The sequence below is a fragment of the Olea europaea genome, chromosome 14 (assembly GCF_002742605.1).
Source record: "Olea europaea var. sylvestris chromosome 14, O_europaea_v1, whole genome shotgun sequence".
Lineage (NCBI taxonomy): Eukaryota > Viridiplantae > Streptophyta > Magnoliopsida > Lamiales > Oleaceae > Olea > Olea europaea.
Window position 1 is genome coordinate 3,633,115 of NC_036250.1, and position 12,203 is coordinate 3,645,317.

The 12,203-nt window shown below is 39.3% G+C and overlaps 1 protein-coding gene across 1 annotated transcript; it reads right to left on the minus strand.

The window, feature by feature from the left end:
* Positions 1-8,867: 8,867 nt before the first annotated feature.
* On the minus strand, positions 8,868-11,989 carry LOC111408820 (probable thylakoidal processing peptidase 2, chloroplastic). Its single transcript, XM_023038594.1, has 6 exons — positions 10,809-11,989; positions 9,999-10,067; positions 9,823-9,894; positions 9,651-9,737; positions 9,469-9,536; positions 8,868-9,188 (listed from the first exon to the last, which is right to left on the minus strand). The coding sequence occupies exons 1-6, from the start codon at positions 11,679-11,681 to the stop codon at positions 9,068-9,070; spliced, it is 1,290 nt and encodes a 429-aa protein (XP_022894362.1). The 5' UTR covers positions 11,682-11,989; the 3' UTR covers positions 8,868-9,067.
* Positions 11,990-12,203: the final 214 nt, after the last annotated feature.

Here is a 12,203-nt window from a genome sequence, read left to right on the forward strand (position 1 = left end):
CCCAGCCTCGTTTAAGCAGTAGGAATTGACATCCTTGGTCCCTTTCTGATAACTAGGGGCAATTGAAGTTTGTGGCTGTGGCTGTAGAGTACTTCACTAAGTGGGTTGAGGCCAAGGCTTTAGCAACAATTTCAGAGCCTAAGTTGGGAGGTTTCATTTGGAGATCCATCATATGCAGGTTCGGGACACGGAAAGTCCTCATAACTGATAATGGCAGGCAGTTTGACAATGCACAATTTAAAAACTTCTGCTCCAACCTAGGGATTGATCACCGTCTAACATCGGTTTCCCATCCGAAAGTAATGGTCTTGCCGAAGTAACCAATCAGATTATATTACAAGACCTCGTACAAGGATCGGAGAGGCAAGAGGTTCCTGGTTTGATGAGTTACCCTCCATACTTTGGACATATAGAACGTCCCACAAAACTACTACGGGGGAAACCCCATTCATGTTGGCTTTCAGTATTGAAGCTGCCATCCCTATTGAAGTCAGGTTGCCTAGCCAAAGAAGACTTGAGCCCGAAGATGCAAGGCACACCACTGAACACCTCGACCTCTTGGAAGAAGTTCGCAATCAGGCAGCTTTAAGAATGGCTTCTTACAAAGATAGAACAGCAAAGTATTTCAATAAAAAAGTGAGGACACGAAGATTTAGGGCCGGAGACCTCGTGTTAAGAAGGGTCGAAGCAGCAGGTCATGCTCCGAGCAAGCTAGGACCAGTTTGGGAAGTGCCCTTCGAAGTCATACGACAGCTTCAAGGAGGTGCGTACAGTTTAAGGGATATATCAGGAAGACCACTTCCAAGACCATGGAACGCCAAAAATTTAAAAATATATTGCAAGTAATCAATTTCTAGTAGTCAGGCCTGCATGCTAAGGTTCACGTTTTCGGTTCTCGGGCCTGCGTGCCAAGTCTTATTTTTGTTAGTCTGGCCTGCATGCCAAGGTTCACGTTTTCAGTTTTCAGGCCTGTGAGCTAAGTCTATTTTCAAAGTACAATAAGAATTTAGCTATTCATTGAAATTTGATCTCACTATCAAAAAAGCCTTGCTTCGAGCAAGCACTAAAAGCTTTGTCCCGCGTAAGCACTAAAAGCCTTGTCCCGAGCAAACACTAAAAGCCTTGCCCCGAGTAAACACTAAAAGCCTTGCCCTGAGCAAGCACTAAAAGCCTTGCCCTGCGCTAGCATCAAAAGCCTTGCCCCGTGCAAGCACTCAAAGTCTTGCCCTGCGCAAGCATCAAAAGCCTTGCCCCGTGCAAGCACTAAAAGCCTTACCCCATGCAAGTACTCAAAAAAGCCTTGACCATTCAACATACTCAAGCATAAACCGTTATGCTCGATGACAAGTCCTCCATTGCTTTAGGCAAATCCCTCGAGGACGTCACATGAGTACGTTACTACTTTTTAAGTTAATGTTCTCGAGGTGTGAAGTCCTCGAGATATATCAATCCCTCGAGGATGTCACATGAGTACATTACTACTTTTTAAGTTAATGTGCTCAGGGTGTGAAGTTGTCGAGTATATATCAATCCCTCGAGGACGTCACATGAGTACATTACTACTTTTTAAGTTAATGTGCTCGAGGTGTGAAGTTCTCGAGATATATCAATCCCTCGAGGATGTCACATGAGTACATTACTACTTTTTAAGTTAATGTGCTCGAGGTGTAAAGTCCTCGAGAATATATCAGTCCCTCGAGGATGTCACGTGAATACATTACTTCTCTTTAAGTTAGTGTGCTCGAGTTATGGAGTCCTCAAGTATATTCTTTAAAGTTAATGTTGCATGAGTATTTACTTTTCAGTTTGTTTGCTCGAGATGTTTGAAGTCCCAAGGGTCGGGATGACTAATTCGAAGTTTGTGACTAAAAGGCAATAAACTAACAGCAAAACATACACAATCATCGATCAAAAAACTTGTTCAAAAATTAAAAAAAAAAAATTACACAAGATCGGGGTGGGGGAAAGTCATCCAATATGGCTAAGAGGAGGGTTGAGGTTGTTGATGTCAATCTCAACATCGTCCTCAAGGCCCTCCTCGTCGTCTCCACCTGATCCTCCCCCATCTTCAGAACCCGAGACCTCCAAGGTATCAGCAATAGAAGGCACTGTCTTCAGGTCATCCGGAGCGACGTCAGGTAACTTCAGACGAAGAAAGGCCCGGGCCTCTTTCAAAGCATGAAAGTACTCCCCCGACGCGTACTCCTCTTTTATCTTGTCACAATCCTTAGAGGTTTTAAATTCCTCTCAGGCCTTCTCCTTGACATCCGCGAGCTCACGCTCAAAACCTTTTGTCTTCTGGACAAGCTCAAGCCTCGCACCCTCGACCTCATCCTTTGCCACATCAAGGTCATCCCTGGCCTTAGCAGCCTCTCCTCTCGCGTCATCACGCCCCTTCAATAAAACCTCGACCTGAGCCTCGAGGTCTTGAATCCTCCTGTCCTTGGAGGCCATGGACGTCTCCACCCCAGCTGCCCTCTTGGCCTCCTCGAGCCCTTGAAGAGAAAGCTCTCGAGCTATACTAAACATCTGAAAAAAAAAAAGAGAAAATGTTTAAGTATTAATCTTGATGACGAAACTAAAGGCTGAAGTCAAATGTTTGAGGATTACCTTCACATTAAGACTCAAGGACCTTTATCCCATCCTCGAGCTTACCTTCTCCTCGTATTTGTTCACAAGATCAGGAGCGAGGTGGCAACTTTCAAAGTCCTCGGTAAGAATCGGGTCATCCTCAAGGTCGACCACTTCGGAAGGAGGCTGAGGAGTAGGAGATCTGAGGATCGGCTGCAAAGGGGTCGAGACTTGAGGTTGTGCTCAAGATGTTTCGCCAGGCCCCCTCACACCCTCAGGGGTTCCTCGAGGCCTCTTCTTGCCTTTCTTCTCCCGGGGTTGCCCCTGTAGATGGGCATCAGTCCTCATGCTGACAAAGTTTCAAAGGGCTCGAGGATCAAACGACATGCCTGCAAGATTTACAACATTTTGGAACGAGCACAAGGTCAAGCTATTTTGCAAAAAAATATAGGAACATCCCTACCCTCGACGCCTCTAATATCTGCCAGGTTTATAACCTCTTCCCCAATCTCCTTCATCGTCGAGAAAAAGGGGCTGAGCCCCACCAGCATCCTCCTATGCTCTTCCAACACATCTGGATACACTTGGCCCTCACAGAATTTCTCAGCATCAGGGATTCCCCAATCAAGCCAGAAAGGAAGGTCGGGTTCTTGGGCTATTACATAAAACCACCACTCCCTCCACCCCTTCAGAGAGCTCGCCATCCTCGAGACCTTAAAACTCGCTATCGTCGAGAGATAGCCAAAACAAGTATATCGAGGATGCGTCTTAAGCTCGAACACTAATTTACAGAGGCTAATGTTGGGCTTGATACCTAAGTATCTACATGCTATGAAAAAATATACGATCATTCTCCAGGCATTGGGCACTAATTGCCCCGAGCACATGGAGTGCTCGACTAACAGAGCAATGAAAAAGGGGTGAAGGGGCCACCTAAAGCCAGCCTTAAGGGTCTCCCTAAAAATAACAAACTCCCCTCGTCGAACTCGAAAAATCCTATCCTCGGGGCCAGGAAATCTAACATCGCAAATAGGCATAATACCATATTCCCTAGCTGCAGCTATAGCTGAGTGCTCTTTTAGCCTACAGGGTTCGTCGGGATACTCAAAAATCATATTAACCTGGGCCTCAGGAGTAGCCTCAGGGGAATAGCCGTCTGTATCATTGACGTTCCTACGTCCTCGCTGCTACTCAAACTACTGGATGAATCTCAACCTTCACTACTCGACATCACTTAACAAATTTATGACCTAGCTTATGGAATAACTTAGAGTCTCAAGCCTTACCTAGAGTTTCCCGATGACTTGAGAAGTTCCCAAAGTATTTCTCTCGAGCACGACCTCCCAAAACTCAGATTTACAATGGGTAAAAGTGAAAAATGAAGGTGAGAACAGCAATATTTGTAGGTGAAAATGATGGGAGGCCAAAGGCGCTATCTACGACCGTCCACGAAGACACGTGTCACAAATCCAAGCCCATTCTCTGCAACGGTCATATCAATACCGACCTCTATTGTCAGCCATCACTTCTCAACGAAGCTTCCTGAACTGACATAACTCATGTGCACCCTATCCTAAGAGCTCGATCTCTAGGAGGAGTGCACGGGGGCCAGTGATGATGCCAATATTGGTATACCCCGAGGACTCCATATGTGCTCCAACTCACCTTTTTGCCATATGTTCTCAGGATCTTCCGAGACCTCGAGGTATATTGGTCCTCGAGGAAACTCATACGAATATTCACATCACCCCATAGTCCTCGAGAATAATCCTCGGGACATACTAACAGACCTTCTAGACCTACGTGCCTAACAAACAAACACCTAAACACCCAAGAACTCTATATCATCTCTTATACCACTTGTCAGACAATCCCATTACGAGTAGGACATTCCTTATAAATAGGATTCCCTTGGATAAAAACATCCAACCGGCCCAATCCTACTAGGAGTGCACTACCTACCTGTATAAAAATAGAACCTTGGGCCATTATTCAAGTACATTTTTCATTATTCTCCAGTTTATAGCCTCACGCTTATAATTCCCTTTCGGACTTAAGTATCGGAGGGACGACGAGAACACATCTCGTTGCCTTTGTTTTAGGTACCGGAAGACTACGATGGTGCTCAATCCGAATCATCGAGCTCGGGAAATATACAGGTACGATTTTTGGTAGTATCAGTATGTTTCTGCAACAAGAATAATGATCTCGGAATAATTAAGATAATCAGACTCATAAAAAGCCACAATGTGTTAAAAAACAAACTCACTAACTAGAAGATCATAATTACAGATTGAAAGTATTTAAGTGTTCTAACCATGGAGAGGCAAAGCAACCACATTCCAAAACTATTCTTAAATATTCATTTTTCTTTCTTTAAAAAATAACTATTTGAAAGTCATTAACCAATATCATTGTTAACAACTGCTGAGGTAAAACGAGAAATGCAATTTGTATGACAGAATCCCAGACTAAACATGTAAATGATGCGAGCTCCCAAGCCACTCTATCACCCTGATGGAGAACAAAATGTTAAGGACCATCGCCCACATCCTGCAACAAAGCTGCAATATTCCACAACACCACTTCATTTGGGGCGAAAACGAAATCAAAAGTTAAAGGGAATCACATTCGATCGCATATTTGTTTCTTTATAATAAAAACTATTTCACAATACAAGATTTGGATCTTACAACAATACTACATTAATTCAACTACGTTGAACAGTAGTTATAAATTATAATGTTTATACAATTGAGCTGAGAAATTATAAAAAAGCAATGAGGTGAAGCTTACCTTGATCAATGAAATGGTTGTGGAACAATACCCTTCTATCTGCCTGGTGGAGTTCGGCATTCCGACTACTCCGTCAAGTGTGTGTGACCTGAAAAATGAAGGCGGAGCTTCCTCCCCCATTTTACCTCCGACGTGAGAATTAGTTTTTAGACTTGGAAAAAATGCAATTAGAATTCAGATGGCTAAAGAGAAAGAGAGAGAGAGCCCTTTACCTGTGTCACATCCGGAAGTATTTATAGATATTAGGAGCTAGATAACCGTTGGGCGGTTGTGGTGCCACGTGTTCCACGTTGGCATTCCCACTACCCCATGTTCTGAGTGGGGGGTCTTTAACTTCCCGCCTGAAGGTTGTTCCCGTATTAACTGCCATGGAACCTAGTCGATTCACTAGATGTTTTATAGCTAAGTGTTTGGATAGGCAATTTCATGCCCGTTGAAGACTTTGCGTAGAGGTAGAGCGATCTCTAGGGGTAATGGTAGAGCGTCTCTTGGGGGTTGTGGTAAAGCGCCTCCGGGGGGTCGACGACCTGACGTAGTGGTAGAGCGCCCCTGGGGGTTCGACGGCCTTGGGTAGTGACAGAGCGCCCCCTGGGGGGGGTCGACGGCCTCGCATAATAGTAGAACGCCCCCTGGGGGTTGCGGTAGAGCGCCCCTAGGGGGGTCGACGACCTCGCATAGGGGTAAAATGCCCCTTGGGAGGTCGACGACCTCGCGTAGTGGTAGAGCGCCCCTGGGGGTCGATGGCCGTGCATGGTGGTCGAGCACTACTTGGGGATGGTGGTCGAGCACTACTTGGGGATAGTGGTAGAGGACCCCTTAAGGGTCAATGGCCTTGCATCGAAGTACAGTGATCCATCTTATTTGTCGTCGAGGGTGGCTTCCTCTACCAAGCTATATCAATCAAAATGGAGGAAATTCAATAAATATGACAATAAAAAGGGTGAGATGAAGATAGGCGCAACCATTCAACTTTGATTATTTGAGAAACGGTAGAATGATTGAGAAAATTTCAGGTTACCCAATTTTGATTCTTTGAAATTTAAATTACGAAATTCGGTTTGGGCTGAATACAGAAAAATGATACTTTGAGCTCAAGTAATTTGTTAACAAATGAACCAGGAAAGTGATATTTTTGTGCTCGACTAATTTCTTGGCAAAATTATTTAGAAAAAAAATTGAAACAATTTGACTTATTTAATATAAAAATTAAAAAAAATTAGAGAAATTTAGTTCTTTGATTTTTGATCTAGAATCGAGAACGGAGCCAAACCCATTGATTCTCGATTCTAATATCCGTTTGAATATTTAATTTAAGAAGAATCGAATTGAATCGAGAGTTTTGTCTAGCACTAGTCGAGGGTGTGAGAGTATGATACTTCAAACAACTATGTTAAAGGATTTTAAGGCATTGATTTGACATTTGAGAAAATGAAGCTAACTCTCATTTGATAGAAATTAAAATTTTAATTTTAATTTGAGTCAAAGTCAATAACCAATTTTAACCACATCACATTCATGTTCACATTTGCAAAGAACTTAAGTGGTTGAATCAAAGTACTAAGGCAAAGGCTGGAGATCGGTTCATTCATGAGTACTTTCTTTATTGTGTCTAATGCATTTTATGGGACCATCAACATTTCAATTTATGATAAAAATATATTTAGCCCTTATTTGATGGGGATTAAAATAAGATTATTAGCAAATTTTGATAAAAATGATAAAATATGTGATTAAAAAGATGTGGACCACGTGAAATATATGATTAAAATTAATTGTGGACTTTGACTTTGATAAAAGTCTAGATTCTACTTTCTATTAATACATATGCTTAATCTTTACACATTATTACATTTATATCTAATTTTTTTTTATCACATACTTATTCTGAAATTAATATAAATTGTTCTAATATGATTTCTCTTCAAAAAAAAAAAAAAAAAAATTTAATAGAGTAAAAACACTCATTTGCCCTTGTATTTTTTAATTAACAAAACAAATAATATTGTAAAAATACGATTAAATATTTTACCTTCATTTTAAAGCATGTTAACTATATTTTTGGATGAAAATAAGGATTAACATCATTTTTTTGTTAAATGGAATGTTAAAAATAAAAATGGAATAAAGGATATAAATGTAATAATGAATAAAGATTATTGACCTTTACTGTAATTAAAATGTGGTATATTTGTTTTAAAAAAATATGTTGTGAATATAATCACCCTAATAATATTTCGGAATAGAAAAGGAAATTGTTTGTCTAAGGGTGTTATTTATTTATTTATTTTACCATGAACGATTATTACAATCGCATAATCTAAAAGAAAAAGGAAAAACAAAATTAAAATACAAAATTTATTATTTAGTATAATATTTAGCCCATGTTTGATTTTAATTTTTTTTAATTCATTTTTCCTTAACTCATTTTTAAATAGACATTCTCACAATAAAATAATTTTACATGTATATTTATATATATTAGTAGATCAAAAGGAAAGAGTCTCTATTGCTATATTGATTAAAAAAATAATAATAATAAATAATAATAATAAATGAAAAATTGAGGGTACTCAATAATGAGGAAGTTTTTGAATAATTTATAGGACAAAAAAATTGATTCCGCTCATTGTCTTCGGAGGGTTTGTTTTAACACAGCATATAATTTGTATGATAATTGCAGCTTAGCTCTATCAATTTTATCTTGTTATTACAAAAATTACGTGTTAATAATTAATACAATTAAAATGTACAATAGCAAATGTAAGGGATTATGTATAGTTAAGATGAATATTATTATTTAATCTTCTAATAAAAAACAATCATCCTTATTATCATGCATATACATATGGAGTTCAATTTAAATCAAATAATATAAATAGTATATTTCAAACAGAATTCTTTAAATGGGGTAATATGATGCACTAACCCAACCTCGCCCCACCCCCCCGGCCCTTCCCTCTTTTTTGTGACATTCTCGTATGATTCACTCCAATGAAAAAATTCAGTTGAACTTTTAGTCAAATTTAATTAAAAATACACCAATGACCAAAATCAGGAGAAATTTTAGTCAAATTTGATAGAAAATGAGGCAATGAATCAAACTCACGTGAAATTTTAGTTAAATTTGATAAAAAAAAACGAGCCAACAAACTAAATTCATGTGAAATTTTAATCAAATTTAATTGGAAACGCGCCAATAAACAAGACTTATGTGAAATTTTAGTCAAATTTGATTGAAAACGCACCAACGAACAAAGCCCAAATGAAATTTCGTTACAACTAAAATAGCAAAACAAAAACACAACATTTTTAACTTTTACTAGTTTGATTTCATTTGGGTAAAGGAGAGACGACGACCACCACCACCGAAAAAATTAAAATAAATAAATTCTCATTTCATATGGAGATTAGAAATCACGCCAGCATCCCAGGAAGTCAACTTCTCTTAATCCATCTCTGTAGCACTAAATGAAATGATTACACAGAGAATACGCAAAAAAGAAGAAGAAAAGATTAGGCTCTTAGCAATAACAACTGCTGGATTATGTGCTTCCAAACAAAATTTATATTCACATATTCTGGGATAAGGCCAAAGAAAATTAGGAAAATGATTCATAAAAGATTCGAATCAAGTAGAAATAATTACCAAAAAAAAAAAAGGAGAAAAGAAGTAAAAATGAAGCCATTTTTGTTGGAAAACTCAAGAAAATGCAAAAACATTCCTCTGTAGGGAAGAATCGTACAGAATGCTGGACACTTTTGTGGGAGGCCAGTATCGGAAAACTGATCTACCGACAATGTTTTCGATAGGCAGTGGACCCCTGAAAATGGGAACAACCATAAATCAGAACCTATAAAATTTCACAGATACGGTTTTCATAGAAATACAACAGCCGTACATATTCCGCACATCTTTTATTTATTTTTTCCTTTTTGTTGTTCTCCATATAAAGGAGCTTTTATGCACGAGATTAGCCTAAACATTTTACAACCAAAAGTACCCTGAAAATGTAGAGAATGTCACGATTTAAGAACACGCAAAAATGAAAACCCAATTTACAAAAGATTGAATAGTCAAGTATATTACAACATATAAATTACCAGTTATGAGAGTCGAAGCTGTTATTCCGGTTGTCTCCCAACACAAACACACAGCCCTCAGGTACAAGCTATATTGAAACAAAAACAATGAGCAGGATTTCTCTATCAAGTTCAGACAATCTTCAGAGTTGATGACAGGAAGTGATAAAAAGGCTGAAATAATAACAAGCACAAGACATTACCACTGTGTCCATTTCATAGTCATGTGGCTCCAAGATGAAATCCTCGTCTTGAGGAACACCATTCACCAACAGTTTTCCACCACGAACCTACACAAGGCACAAAATTAGTCTAGTGGATAAAGATGAAAAGACAAAAGCACAGCTTCAACGACTATTTACTGGTATGACTTACTTCTAAGTAGTCCCCAGCTTTAGCTACAACTCTCTTGATGAAGACATCACCAGAACTAAAACCACAAAATGTCTTTACAACACATCAAAGCAAAACCACAAAATGTCAGCTCCATGGTATGACATGAATAACAGAGTACTTCTGATCAGAATGGAATCAACAAACGCAAAACATACTTGAAGAATTGGAGGTGCCTTGAAAATCACAATATCCAGGATTTCAGGATTCTTGAAAATGTAAGATACCTGAAAACCAACCAAAACGAGAAGTTCAAAAATTTTCTAGGAATTATTTGATATTAGACCACAGCACGCGTAATCCTCAACAAGCAATCACCATTGTAATAATCCATGTTACAAGAACATATTATCACGTATAAGCAGATCTCAAACAAGTAGTCAAGACTACCCAGCATCATGTTTTATTGCAATGCGAACTATTAAAACAATGCAATTGAACAAATAATTTGTGTATAGCATTAAGAAACATAAACCAAAGCCTGCAAAAGATGGTACAGTATTTTTCTTATGGCACTAAAACCGTTGAAACAAGGCCTCAAACATACACGCATACAGAAAACACAAAAAATTGAATTCATATCATCATTAGAAACAAAATTCTCATACTAATGCATCCGATAAATTGATTTTGTTTTCTGGCACAAGCATCTTGATCAAAACAAATTGTATTATTCTGATCCACACCTGAATGGCTGACAATGCAGAAGAAATATATCTTCAATACTTCAGTTAAACAGATTTCTATCATTAGTATTTTCTTGTGCACGAATTTGATACATAGCATACATTCTCAATACAGATATTGATGTAAACGCCTTGAATATATTTCAATCGTAGTTAGATGTTAATTCTAAATAAGTCAATTGAAGATTAAAATCTGGTTTCAGTTCAATCACCAGTGATCATAAGAACAATATCAAGTTATTAACTCTAATAAAGCTTCAACTGTATCAGGTGAAACTATACCTTTTCAGCCATTACACGATCGCCCACGTCAAGTGTCGGGTACATGGATGTTGAAGGAATGGACCTTGGCTCTGCCAAGGTAGATTTAAACAATATACTGACACTGAAAGCCGTGAAAGCGGCTTTAGCATCATCTGAGCTGATCGAAAACTGCATCAATTTGGACAGCCAGCTAGTGCTAGTGCCAATACTCCGTTGCAAAGCCTTTAAACTACCACTAGCACCGCTACTGTTGGCCATCGCCAACGCCTCCGAGCATTTACTACTCTTAACACTGTTTTTAACCACGTCTTTGTTGCTGCTGCTTCTGCTTTCAACCTCAACTTTGCTACTGATGCTGCTTCTGCTTTCAACCACAACTTTTCTACTGTTGATGCTTCTGCTTTCAATCGAGTCTTTGCTACTGCTGTTTTTGGTGCTACTGATACGTGTACCACCTCGATCTACCTCCGTACTGGTGGGCTCGTTGCACGGAAGCCACTTGGAGCCCTGCAAGAACGGAATGACCGACGATGCCTTGATCGGTGAAATCCCCAAAACCCCCGCGTTGGATGTCCCCATTGACTGCTTCATCAAAGAAATCAGCCCCGTAATCAGAGGCGATCGTGAATTGTGGCCAAAAATTTCCTCTGCCAGCGTCGAGTACTTCGACGACATGGGCTGAACAGAGGCTCCGACAAGACCAGGACTGGGCTTACCCCGGCGGAAATCGGAGTAATTGGAGTCAGGCTTTTGGGACGGTGGGTGATGGAAGATCCGGGTACGGAATGCGCACTCGTGGAGGAATCGGGATCCAGCACATTTAGAGGATGCTGAGGAGGCGACACTCGCGGCGATGTAGCCTGAGTAGGTAACAGTGAATCTGATAGCCATTACAACAAATTGTAACAAGCTGATCAAGAAGCAAAGGAAAAGATTGGGGTTAGGGATGGGCTGTAACGTTAACGAAAGCTCTACAAGCCTAGAAATGCCATCGGAATTGAAAAAATCAGTGACAAATTGTAGGAATAGAAGAAGAATTGGAAAGTGTAACTAGATCGGAAATAATTCGAATATGGATTTGTATTAGAAGGCAAAATTGGAAAAGCTCAACCCTGAAACCGGCGAAGGTCAGGGCGGAGTAGGGTCGATTTGAGGGAAACTTGGAAAACAAGAAACAGTGATGAGAAATTGTGAGCCCCATTATTTGGCAAGATGAATAGTGTTTAAAAAAAAAAATGAGTGGTTGAAAATTTTTGATTTACGTGTAATATTATTTTATTGAAGATTGTGTGATTAAAAGTAAGAGTGAGAAAAATTTAATTTAATGTAATGAAAAATAATAGATTCAAACGGGAGCTTAATAAAGGAGTAGGTTAGGGTGCTGCTGGCTGCAACGGTATGTGAATATAACGC